Source organism: Osmerus eperlanus, chromosome 21 (genome assembly GCF_963692335.1).
Source record: "Osmerus eperlanus chromosome 21, fOsmEpe2.1, whole genome shotgun sequence".
NCBI lineage: Eukaryota > Metazoa > Chordata > Actinopteri > Osmeriformes > Osmeridae > Osmerus > Osmerus eperlanus.
Window position 1 is genome coordinate 4,827,550 of NC_085038.1, and position 18,285 is coordinate 4,845,834.

An 18,285-nucleotide genomic window follows, 5' to 3' on the forward strand; every position below is an offset into this window, starting at 1 on the left:
TTATATTTAAATTGTTGTATTCTTAGATTGTTTAGTTCTTAGAAATAGTTAAACTTTTGTACTTTTACTTAATTTAAGTATATGTTTAGTGTTTTGCACCTCCCTGCCACAGTAAATTCTGTGTTTGTATAACATACATGGCGAATAAACCGAATTCTGATTCTGATTCTGATAATGCTAAATACTATAACTATATATATCGAGATGATACATAATTTACCATTATTATCTAGCACTTATAAAAGATAATAGAGGTCCGTTACCCTTCATAACTTTATCTCCATCGCTCCCTCTCCCCTTGCCACCCCACATTTTTACTGTAAACGTTAAACAGATATGCTTTCATCCAGAGTGCATGTTGTCAAAATGACCTACCTGCACAGGTAAAGTTTGCATAAATAAACTAATTGGCGGCCCCCATTCACGCCCCTTCCTAATTTCCTTGGATTACATCTCCAAGGAAACTGAGCAGGGAATCTAAAAGGTATAAAGGTAGGCACTCCTTAGTCATCCATCCATGGAACTCCAGAGTCTGAGGACAGAGTGAGAGCAAGACAAGCAGGGGAAGATTTTCTGGTGGAGTACTCTCAACAAGGACCGAAAAGTAGCGTTGGCAACTGGGCTAGAACCATGGGGCATGGAGTAGGCTAAATTTGATTTGGCATTTCCAAAATCAGGATTTCATCTGATCTAATCCTCTGCTTCAAATCATCTCACAATAATTCTTTTTCATAATATTGATAAAAAATAAATATAAAAACATTGTTAAATTGAAAGAAAGTAATGTTTTTGTTAATTGGTTTAGGTTCATTATGTTTTAGATGTAGCAGATGGATATTGAGAAGTATGTCATCTGTGTTTTTGCCTTGATCTAGAAGGGGAAAGTTAACTACAAACTGTCCGCGACCCATGAGAATGGGAAGCATAAGAAGGGAAAGAAAAATGAAAAAGACCTGGATGAACTGAAGAAGGAGGTTGATCTGGTGAGAAACAACACTATCATTTTGTTTTGTGAAAAGACATGTGCAACTTAATATAAATCAAACTCAATTATGAGTGAATTCTATGAGGACTTCAAACCTCACTCTTCAGATGCATAAACCAGGTCATGGTTTGTGACAACATGTCAAACACACGGCTGATTCCTAACCGAGCTTGCTGAACTGGAGATGCCGGTCAGTTGAACGACTGCCTCCGTCTGTTGTCATAGAAACGTAGCAGAAAGTGTATGGCGACTTACTAACACTGCGCCTGCGTAAAACTGGCCAGGCTCTAACAAAATGTTTTTTTAAAGTAGGTTAGTCGCTCGTGCACCCATTGTTGACTTCAGTTAAGTTTAGTTAACAAAGCTTACCATAGCACTTTAATAGATTAACAGATTCCTTACGATTGAATACAAAATATAATTGTCATAAATATGTGACCATGGGCTGTTTAAACGGAACATCCCGCGTAGGTCACCAATATGAGACCTTTACTGCTACAGTAGGTTTTGAAATGAGGGGGGGGCTTAGGTTGATTTCCCAGACAGAAAACTGCGAATTTTGGATCACAGTTGATCGTTTAGTTACCATGCTACTTTATTACTACCATTACCACTCTTATTTCACTCTCAGCTAACCTCCTCGTTTTTAGGATGATCATAAATTGACCATTGATGAACTCCAAAGGAAATACGGCACTGACATAAACAGGGTGAGTCAGTGTATGTGTGTATTATTAGACATAACTCTTGTGTAAATTACTTGTATTATTATTATGTATTATGCAGAGAAGTGGGGCTGGGGTAAAGAGTCATTGGGAGTCAGGTGGCTGAGCGGTTAGGGAATCGGGCTAGTAATCTGAAGGTTGCCAGTTCGATTCCCGGTCGTGCCAAATGACGTTGTGTCCTTGGGCAAGGCACTTCACCCTACTTGTCTCGGGGGAATGTCCCTGTACTTACTGTAAGTCGCTCTGGATAAGAGCGTCTGCTAAATGACTAAATGTAAAGAGTAGCTTATCTTACCTGTTTTCCCCATTTCTGAAGGGGGGAAACCAAAGGGGTGCAAATGGTAATTTTTGCTCTTTCCAACCCCTTACAAACATCACTCAACCCATTCTCCTTCATCTCCATCTCCTCAACCTGGATCCAGGGTCTCTCTACTTCCCGTGCCAAGGAGTACCTTGCACGTGATGGTCCCAATGCCTTGACTCCTCCTATCACCACGCCTGAATGGGTCAAGTTTTGCAGGCAGCTGTTTGGAGGGTTCTGTATGTTACTATGGATTGGTGCTATACTCTGTTTGCTGGCTTATGGTATCCAGGCGGCCTATGAGAGTGAACCAGTCCATGACAATGTAAGGATGGATGTACAATATTGACCAATTACATTATATCTTCTAAAACAATATCTCAGATATAGTTCTTATTCTCTGTCCTTTCAGTTGTATCTGGGTGTTGTACTCACTGCAGTCGTCATTATCACTGGCTGTTTCTCCTACTACCAAGAGGCTAAGAGCTCAAAGATCATGGATTCCTTCAAGAAACTGGTCCCACAGGTACAGCTTCATGTGCGTTGTGAAAAGAAGATAGGTGACCTACAGGCAGTGTGTAAACGTTCAGATTAACGATGGACAGATTCACTTCCTTTCTGCCTTTTAGCAAGCCTTAGTTATCCGTGATGGTGAGAAGAAGAACATCAATGCTGAGGAGGTGGTGATTGGAGATTTGGTGGAGGTGAAAGGAGGAGACAGGATACCAGCTGATCTACGTGTCACCTCTGCCCAAGGATGCAAGGTGGGTCTTTCGATCAAATTTCCTAAACCACCAACTTTTAAGATCATACATAATAACTTAACTGTGGATTGTTTCTTTCCACTCAGGTGGACAACTCCTCCCTCACTGGTGAATCTGAGCCCCAAACACGTACCTCTGAATTCTCCAATGACAACCCCCTGGAGACCAGGAACATTGCTTTCTTCTCCACCAACTGTGTTGAAGGTACACAACTCAATGATTGGCCACATGAATAAGAAAATTGTTCTTACACTGTAAAATGCATTCTTATTACCACAACAGAGAGCAAATTGTTTATTCATTGAAATGCATAAAAAACATGGTTCGAATCTTTGACATTCAACATAAGATTTCGATCTATGATATTTCAGACACGTCAAGACCATAATTTCCTTTTGGTGTTTCTTAAGGCACTGCCCAAGGTGTTGTCATCAACACCGGTGATCGCACAGTTATGGGTCGTATCGCTTCTCTTGCCTCAAGCCTGGAAGGCGGTCAAACACCCATTGCCAAAGAGATTGAGCACTTCATCCACATCATCACTGGTGTTGCTGTCTTCCTGGGTGTGTCCTTCTTTATCCTCTCCCTCATCCTGGGATATGGCTGGCTGGAGGCTGTCATCTTCCTCATTGGAATCATTGTTGCCAACGTGCCAGAAGGTCTTCTGGCTACAGTCACTGTGAGTATCGATGAAAATCTAAAGTTGAGTAACATTGCAAATATCCTGGTCTAGTATTTTATATTAATCAGATGTTCTATTGCTCTGCTTTTTGTTATAGGTGTGTTTGACTCTGACCGCCAAGCGCATGGCCAAGAAGAACTGCTTGGTGAAGAACCTTGAAGCTGTGGAGACCCTTGGTTCCACCTCCACCATCTGCTCCGACAAGACTGGCACCTTGACCCAGAACAGGATGACTGTGGCCCACATGTGGTTTGACAACCAGATCCATGAAGCTGACACTACTGAGAACCAGAGTGGGACCTCCTTCGACAAGAGCTCTGCCACCTGGGCTGCCCTGGCTAGAATTGCTGGCCTCTGCAACCGTGCTGTCTTCCTGGCAGAGCAGACAAATGTTCCAATATTGAAAGTAATTTCTCAGACTGATGTTACTAGTAGTTCTATCTACCTGTATAATCTTAGGCATTGTATGTACTATTGATGGTACAAACAATGTATAGCTCTTTGAATAATTTAAATACAACTCTTCTAAATCCTTGTGAGTTCACAGAGAGATGTAGCTGGTGATGCCTCTGAATCTGCCCTGCTGAAGTGTATTGAGCTGTGCTGTGGCTCTGTCAAACAAATGAGAGAAAAGCATCCAACCATAGCTGAAATACCATTCAACTCCACCAACAAATACCAGGTAATCAGTTGAGTCAGGGAAGGACTAAATGCTACCCATTTTAAGGTAAAATAGTTTTAAACAATTTTTTTTCCTTTTCTCAGCTCTCCGTTCATGAAACCTCAACGCCAGGTGAGTCCAAGCACCTGCTAGTGATGAAGGGAGCTCCTGAGAGGATCCTGGACCGCTGCTCCACCATCTTGATCCAGGGCAAAGAGCAGCCATTGGACGATGAGATGAAAGACGCCTTCCAGAATGCTTACATTGCGCTTGGGGGACTTGGAGAGAGGGTTCTAGGTAAAGGCTGGGTACCACTCACATGAAAAAGCAGCAATGCTGTTGATCATTGTTCAGACTAAACCGAAGACTTTCGAATTTACTCTGTCTGTTTTCTCAGGTTTCTGCCATCTTCTTCTTCCTGATGACCAGTTTGCTGAAGGCTTTGACTTTGATACAGAGGAGATGAACTTCCCCACTGAGAACCTGTGCTTTATTGGCCTCATGTCCATGATTGATCCTCCCCGTGCAGCTGTGCCTGATGCTGTGGGCAAGTGCAGGAGTGCTGGAATTAAGGTTGGACTCTGAAACTTGACTCTCACTTCACATATGTTGTCCCATGTACTATTATAATTAGACCGAGACAGTCAGATCTTGCTCCGATTAATTTGCAAACATAAATTACGCTTCATGTTATCACATTTTACTAAAAGTCAATACCCCCCTACAGGTCATCATGGTGACTGGTGATCATCCAATCACAGCTAAGGCCATTGCCAAGAGTGTAGGTATCATATCGGAGGGAAATGAGACCGTTGAGGACATCGCCACTCGCCTGAACATTCCAGTTAAAGATGTTAACCCAAGGTACTTGGACATAGTTTATGGTCATGTTTATTTAATCACACATAAGCACCTTACTATGTATTCATGACATGTAGTCATTTAGCAGACGTTCTTATCCAGAGCGACTTACAGTAAGTACAGGGACATTCCCCACTCATGATATTTCTTATTATATTGTAAACAGTATAGTTATAATTTGTTATATAATTGTTGAACTTTTCAGAGATGCCAAGGCTTGTGTGGTCCATGGTGGTGATCTGAAGGATCTAACATCAGAGCAGTTGGACAGCATTCTGGCCCACCACACTGAGATCGTGTTTGCCAGAACTTCCCCTCAGCAGAAACTGATCATCGTGGAGGGGTTCCAGCGCCAGGTAACTATAATTAACGACCAAACACAGACACAAACACATAAATCCTTACACAAACTGAGTCATCTGTTTCATAATAAATAAATGGAAAAACCAATGAATGAGAGCTCAGATTAGTACTGTCCCCAATACACAGGGTGCGATTGTAGCTGTGACAGGAGATGGTGTGAACGACTCTCCTGCCCTGAAGAAGGCTGACATTGGTGTTGCCATGGGCATTGCTGGATCAGACGTCTCCAAGCAGGCGGCTGACATGATCCTTCTGGATGACAACTTTGCCTCCATTGTGACTGGGGTAGAAGAAGGTAATAGCAGCTCTGAAGATAATTGTTACTTCAATAGGTCATCTAATCATCCTGGCAACCATGTGTAACCACTAATACCTTCTCTCATATCTCCATCTTACCTCAGGTCGTCTGATCTTCGACAACTTAAAGAAGTCCATTGCCTACACCCTGACCAGTAATATTCCAGAGATTACCCCCTTCCTCCTCTTTATCATTGCCGAAATTCCACTAGCTCTGGGAACAGTCACCATCCTCTGTATTGACCTGGGAACGGACATGGTGAAGAACCCTTGATATATTTCCAGATACATATTCAAATAAGTGGATATATTTTAAATCCGACTTAAATCTGACTGTCAATCTAATACTTACCTTTCAGATTCCTGCAATCTCTTTGGCCTATGAAAAAGCTGAGAGTGACATCATGAAGAGACAGCCCAGAAACCCTGTGACAGACAAGCTGGTGAACGAGAGACTCATTAGCATGGCTTACGGTCAAATTGGTAAATATCTGTTGAATTGTGGATCTCTATCCACTGTCTTCAGATTTCACAAATACATTTTGTTTCACAGTTTTCACCGATTTATTGACAAACTGATTTCCTGTTATCATGTTTACTTGTGTGGAGTCTGAGAACTAACTTCTCATGCAACCTTCTTTTTTTTGGACCTCTTCCTGTTTTCTCACAGGTGTGATTCAGGCCACAGCCGGGTTCTTTGTCTATTTTGTCATCCTGGCTGAGAATGGATTCTACCCCTGGGACCTGCTGGGCATTAGAATTAACTGGGAAAACAAAGACCTGAATGACTTGGAGGACAGTTATGGACAGCAGTGGGTTAGTATGCCTTAACATGTGTCATGCCGAACCTGTATGTGCTTTACAGATGGAAGAAAGCATGATGTTGCTGATTTGATTTGAAACTCGTTATTTCTTCATCTGATATGTGTCATCTCCAACTCCATTGCTCAGACACACGAGAGCAGAAAGATTGTGGAGTTCACATGCCACACATCGTTCTTTGTCACCATTGTGCTCGTCCAGTGGGCCTGTCTCATTGTTTGCAAGACCAGGAGGAATTCTTTCATTCAACAGGGAATGAAGTAAGAATGAAGCACACACATTTATTTCACGAGGAGCAACATTTCTATATCTGTCAGTCTTTCTTGGCTAGATAAAGGTCCATATGCCCTTTTTACACATAGCATTAATATCTGCCATAGTATGATGATATCTATGGTCCATCTTTCAAATCTCAGGAACAAGGTTCTGATCTTTGGCATATTTGAAGAGACAATCCTTGCTGCCTTCCTGTCTTACTGCCCTGGGATGGATGTAGCCCTCAGAATGTACCCACTCAAGTAAGTAGACAGCTAATAAATGTTGTCTATTTTCTCTCTCTCTCTCTTTCTGTTTTCTTTTTGCATTTTGCCCATGTACAAGTGTTATGATTGAACACTTTGGACTTGTTGTCCCCTTCTGTCTTCTCAGGCCTTCCTGGTGGTTCTGGTCTTTCCCCTACACACTGCTTATCTTTGTCTACGATGAAACTCGGAGGTACATCATGCGACGCAACCCAGGAGGTATGTCTGCCCCATTCTTCCACCCCATATATGGGACTGCAGTGCCCTCTCAGTGTATTTTTTTTCTCACTTGGCACTAACTTAGATCAACTCTATCACAAGGGCAAACAATTATCTAACTGGACTTCTGACAACCAACCTTATGGTTTTAGAGTAAAAGACATAACTGAACACTGTGACATCTTACCCTGGTCTCCCCTATACGTTTGTTGATATTCAGGTTGATTTTTGATCAACATCATACAATTCTAAATAGTATCTCTCTGATGTTGTCTTTTTCCAGGTTGGGTGGAAAAAGAAACATACTATTGAGGCAGAGAGGCTGCCCCGAGATCCCCAGATTCCACTCCTTAAACAACTAGGCATTACAGTACATCCAAATCTGACTGCTGTTATACAGTGAGCATTGCAATATGGCACTGAGATGCATTTGGGGTGTTCTGATTGTGCCTTTGTGATTCTAAAATAAAGAACACTTCAACAGTAACTCTTGAAGTATTAGAATCTGTCTTCAGGAAAATGGGCCTTTAAAATGAATGAATTGTTTAGGATCATAAATAAAAACTTATCTCAGAAAATACAGACATGCAGATAGTTCAAATACTTTCACATTTATTTATTTCATATATCACATTAAAGCTGCTGCTGCATCACACATAAAGAGCCATTTATTGACTTGTGGTCAATAAATACTACAGACATCCAAATATCAGCAACCTTCAGTTCTGTCAAGCCAAAAGGTCAGACTGTCTGAGTGAACATGTCAATGTGCACATCCACCTTTTCTACTAATCTTTGTAACTGAATATCCAGGTGTAGTTTTGCATACAATTAAAGTGAAGAATCCAAATTGAGTTATGAAAATGTCTTCCCCCAACGGGTGAACATGTCTCTGTCAATTTGAAATGTTATATTAAAATACACCTAAAACAGGAACTAGATGCCCTTGAGGCCCACTCCAAGTTTGACATAGCTACCCAACTGCTTTTGTCTGAATAGCAAACATAAACTTGTAGCAAGTGTCAATAAGTACAAAGCCCCAAGTGTAATAAAACGTACACTTTTATGCCCAAAACTTATTGCAGTTTAGATTTAGTAATGTATCATCATTATCTACAATTCTTAATGAAGATACCCTCACTCACCCTTCATATATCTGTATCAAATCTGTATATCTCTCTATCTTTGTCATTCTCTCTCTTTCCGACCCACACCACATTGTTTCTACTGTAAACGTTAAACAAGGATTCTTTCATTCAGAGTGCTTGTCGTCAAAATGACCTACCTGTACAGGTGAAGGTTGCATAAATAAATAAATTAACAGCCCCCTCCACTCACCTTCGTCATTTTCCCGGAGCACCTCCTCTTTGTGCATGGCATCCTGTTGGGTATAAAGGTAGGCAAAGCTTAGTCAACCATCCACGAAGCTCTGGGAAATCTGAAGAAGAACGGAAAGAGGGACAAGTGTGGTCGGCTTGCAGGTGGAGTTCTCACTACCGGGAGAAAAAACGTATTACTTGGGACTAAGTTGCAGCTATGGGGCACGGAGTAAGTTTGGTTTGGTATTTTCAATCTTTGAGCTCTCTTACACACACAAGACACCTCACTACAATACAGCATTGTTCTATCTACTAGACAGATTAGTAAAAGATCGAAAATGAGCAGTCTCTCACCTCTGTTATTTCCTTTTCATTAATTAAGAAGGGGAAAGATGACTACAAATTGGCAGCGACCGATGACAACGGAAAAGTTAAGAAAGGAAAGAAAAGTGAAAAGGACCTGGATGAACTGAAGAAGGAGGTTGATCTGGTGAGCAGGATCTTTATTTGGTATATTTGCAGGATTAAATAATTTGAATAGAAATTTGCTATTAAAAAACATATTTGTGAATTTTCAACTATAGGTTTACTTTCTTTCTAAACAGAAAGTTATATGTCCGCCATTACAATTGAACTGTTAACCTTTCCATTTGTAGGATGACCATAAACTGACCTTGGATGAACTTCACAGGAAATATGGCACAGACATAAGCAGGGTGAGTCTATATATATATGTGTGTGTGTAATGCATTCTTTGTGGAAAATTAGTCAGTGTGCTAGATGTAGAGTTTCCGGTAAACTGCAATCCTTTAAGCTCATGGAGGTTAGTGCACAAGGTCAAACAATACAATTTCAATGGCCCACAAATATTTAGAGCATGCTATGACTGTGCTTCTAAGGGAAATGCATAGGCTGCGTGCAGAACAAGTAGCATTTTCATAATATGTTTTTTTTTTTTTTTTACATTTTCTTAAACATAACAATGTATTTAATAACAAACTGCAAAACAGAGAAATAACAGATATGGCCTCTGCCAGTTTTCTCTAATAAAAGTTTTAGTTTTACACATTTTACTGCTCCTGTCTGACACTAAGCAGAAACTAAGGTAACATGGAATTAGAGTTTGGGGTTTGGGAAAGTAAGTAAGAGGCTATAATCCAGACTTTTAGCACCGTTTGCAGATAACTGAATAAAAGAGTATTCATTGAGTCCTCTGATCAGGTTATTAACTAATGAGGGTGAAATTTGGACATTGTTGTGAGTTTATTCCCAACGACCTCCTTGAATGTCTCGGCAGAAATTCAGTCATGTAGTCAAGCATTACATGTACTTTCATATTTATGATGTAGCAGTTTTTACATAAATTAGATTTATTGACATTATATTCCCACATAAGTAAGGCACAAAGGAGGTAGACTATCACAAACTATAATACACCACTAAAGAGATGGTGGACAGATAATGGTCCGCAATTTGATCTGACGATTAGGCTGAATTTCAAGAACAACGGCTGCATTCACAAAGGAACTTTATATACTGGCAGTAAGCAGAAAAGAGGAGAGGGGAAGGAGTATGGAATGACTTGCCTTTCCTGTTCATCCAGTTCTAAAAACCCAGGCGGTACAATCCTTCCCTTTTACTCCTCTTTCCTGCTCTCTCCTTTCCTGTTCTCTCCTTCACCCCCTTGTCCTTACCTGGATCCAGGGTCTCTCTTCATCCCGTGCAAAGGAGATCCTGGCCCGTGACGGTCCCAATGCCTTGACTCCTCCCCCCACCACCCCTGAGTGGGTCAAGTTCTGCAGGCAGCTATTTGGAGGTTTTTCCATGCTACTATGGATTGGTGCCATTCTCTGTTTACTGGCTTACGGTATCCAGGCGGCCTCTGAGGATGAGCCAGTTAATGACAATGTAAATATTTACTAGATTTAATTATTATTATTTATTTTTTAACAAAATCTCAGACATAGTTACTGTTACAAGTTACTGTTGAGTAGTGTTTTTTTAAACATCTTAATCTCTGTCACAGTTGTATCTGGGTGTGGTGCTTACGGGTGTGGTCATCATCACTGGATGTTTCTCCTACTACCAAGAGGCGAAGAGCTCAAAGATCATGGATTCCTTCAAGAACCTGGTCCCACAGGTACCGCTTCATATCAAATGTGAAATTTTAAGTGAAAATAACATGCATATGACCTACCGACTGTATGAGCCTCTAAATTCACAAGGGAAACATGTCTTTCCTGCATTTTAGCAAGCCCTAGTTATCCGTGATGGTGAGAAGAAGAACATCAATGCTGAGGAGGTGGTGATTGGAGATCTGGTGGAGGTAAAAGGAGGAGACAGGATACCAGCTGATCTACGTGTCACCTCTGCCCAAGGATGCAAGGTGGGTCTTTTGATCAAATGTACAATACTACCAAACTTAAGATCATTCATAGACTTAACTGGGGAATATCTCATCCCACTCAGGTGGACAACTCCTCGCTCACTGGTGAATCGGAGCCCCAAACACGTACTCCTGAATTTTCAAATGAGAACCCACTGGAGACCAGAAACATTGCCTTCTTTTCCACCAATTGTGTTGAAGGTACACAGTTCAATGAACATCTTAAAAGCTATAGAATGCCAAACCAAATCAGCCTGATACTGATTTAAAATTGTTCAAATCTAACGGTCTTTGACAGAGTATTCTGTGATATTTCCATTATTCAGACCATTGTGTTCATGGTTTTCTTAAGGCACTGCCAAAGGTATTGTCATCAACACCGGTGATCGCACAGTTATGGGTCGTATCGCTTCTCTTGCCTCAAGCCTGGAAGGCGGTAAAACACCCATTGCCAAAGAGATTGAGCACTTCATCCACATCATCACTGGTGTTGCTGTCTTCCTGGGTGTGTCCTTCTTTATCCTCTCCCTCATCCTGGGATATGGCTGGCTGGAGGCTGTCATCTTCCTCATTGGAATCATTGTTGCCAATGTGCCAGAAGGTCTTCTGGCTACAGTCACTGTGAGTATTGATGAAAATCTAAAGTTGAGTAACATTGCAAATATCCTGGTCTAGTATTTTATATTAATCAGATGTTCTATTGCTCTGCTTTTTGTTATAGGTGTGTTTGACTCTGACGGCCAAGCGTATGGCCAAGAAGAACTGCTTGGTGAAGAACCTTGAAGCTGTGGAGACCCTTGGTTCCACCTCCACCATCTGCTCCGACAAGACTGGCACCTTGACCCAGAACAGGATGACTGTGGCCCACATGTGGTTTGACAACCAGATCCATGAAGCTGACACTACTGAGAACCAGAGTGGGACCTCCTTCGACAAGAGCTCTGCCACCTGGGCTGCCCTGGCTGGAATTGCTGGCCTCTGCAACCGTGCTGTCTTCCTGGCAGAGCAGACACATGTCCCAATCTTGAAAGTAATTTCCCAGACTGATGTTCCTAGTAGCTCTATCCACCTCTACCTGTATCTGAATCTTAGACATTATATGTACTATTGATGGTACAAACAATGCATAGCTCTTTCAATCATTTAAATACAACTCCTCTAAATCCTTGTGACTTCACAGAGAGATGTAGCTGGTGATGCCTCTGAATCTGCCCTGCTGAAGTGTATTGAGCTGTGCTGTGGCTCTGTCAAACAAATGAGAGAAAAGAATCCCGCTATAGCTGAAATACCATTCAACTCCACCAACAAATACCAGGTAATGAAATAAATAAAGTTGATTATACATGAAATCCCCTCAGATAAACATCTCATAATTAACATTTTTACCCAAATGGAGCCATTGCTGGATTCATTGATCTTCTGTATTTGTAGTCATTGCTTCATGTTGCCACTCTCTAGTTGACAATTTCTTTTGCGAAATAAACAAAATGATAACTTCTTGACATCTACAGGAAACAAATACCCAACAGCAAAGCTCATGAATTGGCAATCATGTGAACAGTTGGTTCGGATTGTCCATTGCGAATGGATTGATTTTGAATGACTAAACATTTTACATGTAAATGTAGTCTATGATTTCATTGATACAACAATTATATACATAATTTTATAATCAACAAAAAAAGATGTCTTTGGGATATAAATGCCCCTAGAGATATAATTATTCCTCTATTCTTCAGCTTTCCATCCATAAGAACTCCAAGTCAGGAGAGGCCAAGCACCTGCTAGTGATGAAGGGAGCCCCGGAGAGAATCCTGGACCGCTGTTCAACCATTTTGCTCCACGGAAAAGAGCTGCCATTGGATGATGAGATGAAAGATGCCTTCCAGAATGCTTACATTGAACTTGGGGGACTTGGAGAGAGAGTTCTGGGTAAGAGCCTGACACATTCCTTTTAAAACATCAATGCTGCCAAAGACTTTCGATATTTTGTATTGATTGAACTGAAGACTTAAGAATTGACTAAGTGTTCATGTGTGTTTCAGGTTTCTGCCAACTTCTTCTTCCTGATGACCAGTTTGCTGAAGGCTTTGACTTCGATACAGAGGAGATGAACTTCCCCACTGAGAACCTGTGCTTTATTGGCCTCATGTCCATGATTGATCCTCCCCGTGCAGCTGTGCCTGATGCTGTGGGCAAGTGCAGGAGTGCTGGAATTAAGGTTGGACTCTGAAACTTGACTCTCACTTCACATATGTTGTCCCATGTACTATTATAATTAGACCGAGACAGTCAGATCTTGCTCCGATTAATTTGCAAACATAAATTACGCTTCATGTTATCACATTTTACTAAAAGTCAATACCCCCCTACAGGTCATCATGGTGACTGGTGATCATCCAATCACAGCTAAGGCCATTGCCAAGAGTGTAGGTATCATATCGGAGGGAAATGAAACCGTTGAGGACATCGCCGCTCGACTGAACATTCCAGTTACAGAGGTTAACCCAAGGTATGTTCCTGGACATGAATAAGAAGGCCTTCAGTTTTGTTAGACATGGACAGTACCCCCCTATATGTTTTGGTGGTTGAAATTTCAGAGATGCCAAGGCTTGTGTGGTCCATGGTGGTGAGCTGAAGGATCTAACATCAGAGCAGTTGGACAACATTCTGGCCCACCACACTGAGATCGTGTTTGCCAGAACTTCACCTCAGCAGAAACTGATCATTGTAGAAGGGTGCCAGCGTCAGGTAACAATAATTAACGAACAAACACATCAATCCAAACTCAAATTGAGTTATCCTTCTACATTTACATTTAGTCATTTAGCAGACGCTCTTATCCAGAGCGACTTACAGTAAGTACAGGGACATTCCCCCCGAGGCAGGTAGGGTGAAGTGCCTTGCCCAAGGACACAACGTCATTTGGTTGGCATAGCCGGGAATTGAACTAGCAACCTTCTGATTACTAGCCCGATTCCCTCACCACTCAGCCATCTGACTCCCCCCTTCTGAAATATATGAAAAAACTATGAATGAGAGCTCAGATTAGTACTGTCCCCAATACACAGGGTGCGATTGTAGCTGTGACAGGAGATGGTGTGAATGACTCTCCTGCCCTGAAGAAGGCTGACATTGGTGTTGCCATGGGCATTGCTGGATCAGACGTCTCCAAACAGGCTGCTGACATGATCCTTCTGGATGACAACTTTGCCTCCATTGTGACTGGTGTTGAGGAAGGTAATAGCAGCTCTGAAGATCTTTTTTTTCCGATAGGTCATCTAATCATCTGTAACCACTAATACCTTCCCTCATATCTCCATCTTACCTCAGGTCGTCTGATCTTTGACAACTTGAAGAAGTCCATTGCCTACACCCTGACCAGTAACATTCCAGAAATATCACCTTTCCTCCTCTTCATCATTGCTGATATTCCACTGCCACTGGGAACTGTCACCATCCTTTGTATCGACCTGGGAACTGACATGGTGAAGATCTATTGATATATAGTTTATCCTGTGTATGAAACACATGGTTCCTTTGAACTATACCCCTAACCTACCTATGAAGTACAGGGGATATTGCAAATACAAAAAGTGACCATAGTTTAAGACTCTGATTGTGATCCATATCTTCTAGGTTCCTGCTATCTCTCTGGCCTATGAAGAAGCTGAGAGTGACATTATGAAGAGACAGCCCAGAAACCCCAAAACAGACAAACTGGTCAATGAGAGACTCATCAGCATAGCCTATGGTCAAATTGGTAAATGCTCAAGTTATTAAGTTGTGGAACTATTTCTGGTCTCTTAATAGTTCTTTAGATTTTGTTGTTGCTCTCGATACTGGTTTACAATAGCCATTGCATCTTCTTGTCATGTTTACATTCATGGAGTCTAATGCTGACATCACATTAAATGCTATCTGACCTCTCTTTTCTCTCAGGTATGATTCAGGCCACGGCCGGGTTCTTTTCCTACTTTGTCATCCTGGCTGAGAATGGATTCTTTCCCATGGACCTGCTGGGCCTGAGAGTTAACTGGGATAACAAAGACATGAACGACATGCAGGACAGTTATGGACAGCAGTGGGTTAGTACGCGTTCACATTAGTTCACATGACTAATGTCAAATATGTCCATGTCAGTAACTGTAGATAAAAATGGGTTATGATATTATATGATCTGTTACAGTTATTCTGATTTGATATGCATATTTTCCAACTACTTCTTTACCATCCTTCCATCATTCAGACATATGAGGGCAGAAAGATTGTGGAGTTTACCTGCCACACAGCCTTCTTTGCCAGCATCGTGGTCGTACAGTGGGCCGATCTGATCATTTGCAAGACCAGGAGGAATTCCATCCTTCAACAGGGAATGAAGTGAGTACAAATGTACACCATGGTTTCATACAGTTAGAGGTGAATTTGTTTAGCTCAGTGCACATGGCTGAACCGATATCCATGGACTCTTTTTCAACTCCATCCATATAGGCCTTGAAATTGTCACATATTTAATCATTTGGTCCATCTTTCCAACCTCAGGAACAAGATCCTGATCTTCGGCCTGTTTGAGGAGACAGCCCTGGCTGCCTTCCTGTCTTATTGCCCTGGAATGGATGTTGCCCTCCGAATGTACCCACTCAAGTAAGTAGGGACCAATGTGGGTCCTTCAGTTTATTAGAAAGTGGTTTCGGTTGGTTTTCATCACAGTGTAGATTTTATGGATTGTTCTGATGAGCCAAGAAATAATTTGTCACCTGAACTTTAACGGCAATCAAAAGCTGATTAGACAACCTGACACTTTTTTTTCAATTTGGCTCCTTATCTTTTAGGCTTTCTGTCTTTGTTATTGTCCTATAAAACTTGACACTTACATAATTACATGTTTTACCTTGGTTTCTCTTCAAAGGCCTTGCTGGTGGTTCTGTGCTTTCCCCTACTCTCTGCTCATCTTCCTCTACGATGAAGGCCGGAGATACGTCATGCGACGCAACCCAGGAGGTATGTCACATTTCACGTAAACCCATATATTGACTGCAATGCAAGATGGTGTAAGAGAGTTCTGTAAAAAAGAAAAGAAGAAAGATTGTTCCGTGTTCTGCCTGCTGATCTTACTTCAGTTGACTGAACTAATCTTCACAGATCTCTGAGCATAACTATTCACTTATGGAGAGGGCTGTGGTACTGATCCCAGCACAGCAAGCTCTGTCAGGATGAATACTCTACCCAGATAACTGATGGCTCGAAACAGTCACTTGATAGCTTGACCACATAACAACCTGTTGATGCAATTATAAGACATGGATGGCCATGTTGGATTATTTCTAAATTATATATTTTTCTTACCCTCTCTGATGTTGTGTTTCTCCAGGTTGGGTGGAAAAAGAAACATACTATTGAGGCTGAGAAGCTATCCCGAGATCCCCAGATTCCACTTACCTCTCAAACAGCTATGTTACAGTCCATCCTAATCTGGCTGCTGTGATACAATAAGCATTGTGATGAGGCATTGAGATGTATTTGGGTTGTCCTGATTGTCAAATTGTGGTTCTAAAATAAATAACATTTCAACAGTAATGCTTGAGGTCATTTTATATTGTGTTTTATTGCACCAGTATTCAGGGTCATGGTCCTTGAATTAAACTTGTTCTGGAATGGATGTTACCTCCCAAGATGTATCAAAATCTATAATTATATAAATATAAAAACAATAAAAAGTTATGTGTAAAATCATAATAAATCCAGGAACATGAGTTGACATTTGACTATTGATATCCACAGTATATAAAATGAATTAAAGGTCAGCCTGTCTTTCTATCCCCTGAAGAACCCTGGCCTTTGGTATTTAATGACCAGGGTTAGAACTCTAAAATAGAGTTCTATCAGAATAATTTACTACTACTCTATCTACTATTGAACAAGACCTGTGATAATCATTTGAGTCCCAAGTGTATGGGCAAAGTTTAGGCACTCTCTGTAACAACGGGGGTTGTCTTTGGTATGCAAGCAGCTTTTTCAGATAAGAGTTTGAATTCAATCTTTTAGGAGACAGGGAGCTTGGGCAGAAATGCCTAAATGGGGGCGATGTGAGGATTCCTCTGCACTCTGATCAGAATCATGGCAGCACTATTCTGAAAACATTGGAGATTCTGGAGGTCCCTGACAGGGATCTAAATTGTCTGAGTGTCTGAAAGACAACAGGGTATGAATGACTCAGGTGGTGTCTTTGTACCTATGAGAATTGCTATGCAAATACAGAGTGTTGCCATCACAATGGGCTCATTTGTTTACCAGTGCAGTTTCTCCCTTTGAGGCTGGCCTATGAGTCTGGGGGATGGGAGGATCAATGGTGTGGTGAGAGGGGATCCTGGCAAGGTAAAAACAAAGTGCTTTGATGGGATGTACATAGATCTGTTTCAAGAGGTGACAGCTGACTGCACACTAGGGGGCAGTATACAAAGTAAGGGATACAAACTGTCTTACTGCTCCCTCAGTGGGGACTGGAACGTGATAGTTTCCATGGCAACCCTTAGGATCTGGCTCACAGCATGTAAATAGAATTGGATATATTTTTAGTACACTCTTTGAGAACACACATGCTGTTGGCATGCCCCTCTTCCCACTCCACACGCAGACACACACACATTTTACCTGATGTGCTGTTATCTGTCCATCTGGTCATCAAGTATCTTACAAGAACTGACAGACAAACCCTTAGAAACAACCTATTGTGTTTTCATACTCTAGTGCATATTCTGTCAGTTCTGTGTAAGGTTATTTATTTCCTAAACCATTTAAGAATAAAAACAAGATGTCCCTGTAAACCTGCTGTTGTTAACACAATTTTCCTAGTACCTGATGTGCACTAAGAATTGTATTATATTGCATTGAATTGCATTCTGTTTTCTGTTCACTGACATACAGGTGTCATTTGTTCTTATTTGTTGCCCAGCATCTCTGCTGTCATCACGCATGATGGAACATTCTTCACTTATTCTTACTGATAATGAAAATCAATGCTGGACAACATTATGAGATATGAAGGTTAGTTATGGTGGTTGAATCTGCCTTTCTCCAGTTAGACCTTGACGTGACTGCACTGAAAGTGAAGTAACCGGGAGTTAAGACTTGAGAAAGGACCTTGAGACAAGGGTTAATAGTTAGGATGTCAACTGGAAGGGGTTAATCATTCATAGATGCAACAACTGACATCTTGTCACACAGATGGTTTAATTAGTCTTCAAACAAGGTCACCCTGGCCAGAGAGTGCAAGGCCTTAAAGGTGCAAGGCTATATGGGTTATTTCTTCTTCAAGCTACTGTAAATGTTGTTGCAGTCTTCAGGCTAAAGTAGTTGTACACAAGCTTGTGCGTTAATTT

At 41.4% G+C, this 18,285-nt stretch overlaps 2 protein-coding genes across 2 annotated transcripts; both read left to right on the forward strand.

The window, feature by feature from the left end:
- The first annotated feature begins 499 nt into the window (after positions 1–499).
- On the forward strand, positions 500–7,688 carry LOC134007116 (sodium/potassium-transporting ATPase subunit alpha-1-like). Its single transcript, XM_062446285.1, has 22 exons — positions 500–642; positions 876–983; positions 1,636–1,695; positions 2,133–2,336; positions 2,424–2,537; positions 2,641–2,775; positions 2,862–2,979; positions 3,186–3,454; positions 3,555–3,863; positions 4,005–4,139; positions 4,223–4,415; positions 4,516–4,691; positions 4,846–4,982; positions 5,185–5,335; positions 5,469–5,637; positions 5,744–5,898; positions 5,999–6,122; positions 6,310–6,455; positions 6,591–6,721; positions 6,878–6,979; positions 7,110–7,201; positions 7,485–7,688. Exons 1-22 carry the CDS (start codon positions 631–633, stop codon positions 7,511–7,513), a joined length of 3,069 nt encoding a protein of 1,022 aa, XP_062302269.1. The 5' UTR covers positions 500–630; the 3' UTR covers positions 7,514–7,688.
- Positions 7,689–8,595: 907 nt separating this feature from the next.
- Positions 8,596–16,483, forward strand: LOC134007117 (sodium/potassium-transporting ATPase subunit alpha-1-like). The gene is made up of 22 exons (XM_062446286.1): positions 8,596–8,749; positions 8,903–9,010; positions 9,177–9,236; positions 10,225–10,428; positions 10,547–10,660; positions 10,772–10,906; positions 10,990–11,107; positions 11,259–11,527; positions 11,628–11,936; positions 12,087–12,221; positions 12,646–12,838; positions 12,952–13,127; positions 13,282–13,418; positions 13,507–13,657; positions 13,978–14,146; positions 14,240–14,394; positions 14,546–14,669; positions 14,849–14,994; positions 15,156–15,286; positions 15,449–15,550; positions 15,816–15,907; positions 16,278–16,483. The coding sequence occupies exons 1-22, from the start codon at positions 8,738–8,740 to the stop codon at positions 16,304–16,306; spliced, it is 3,069 nt and encodes a 1,022-aa protein (XP_062302270.1). The 5' UTR covers positions 8,596–8,737; the 3' UTR covers positions 16,307–16,483.
- Positions 16,484–18,285: the final 1,802 nt, after the last annotated feature.

Excerpts from the sequence above, each read along its gene's own strand:
- LOC134007116 (XM_062446285.1), top strand. Across the intron at positions 984-1,635 it reads TGAAGAAGGAGGTTGATCTG|GATGATCATAAATTGACCAT; the intron begins GTGAGAAACAAC and ends CCTCGTTTTTAG. Across the intron at positions 1,696-2,132 it reads ACGGCACTGACATAAACAGG|GGTCTCTCTACTTCCCGTGC; the intron begins GTGAGTCAGTGT and ends ACCTGGATCCAG.
- LOC134007117 (XM_062446286.1), top strand. Across the intron at positions 10,661-10,771 it reads TCAAGAACCTGGTCCCACAG|CAAGCCCTAGTTATCCGTGA; the intron begins GTACCGCTTCAT and ends CCTGCATTTTAG. Across the intron at positions 13,658-13,977 it reads TAGAAGGGTGCCAGCGTCAG|GGTGCGATTGTAGCTGTGAC; the intron begins GTAACAATAATT and ends CCCAATACACAG.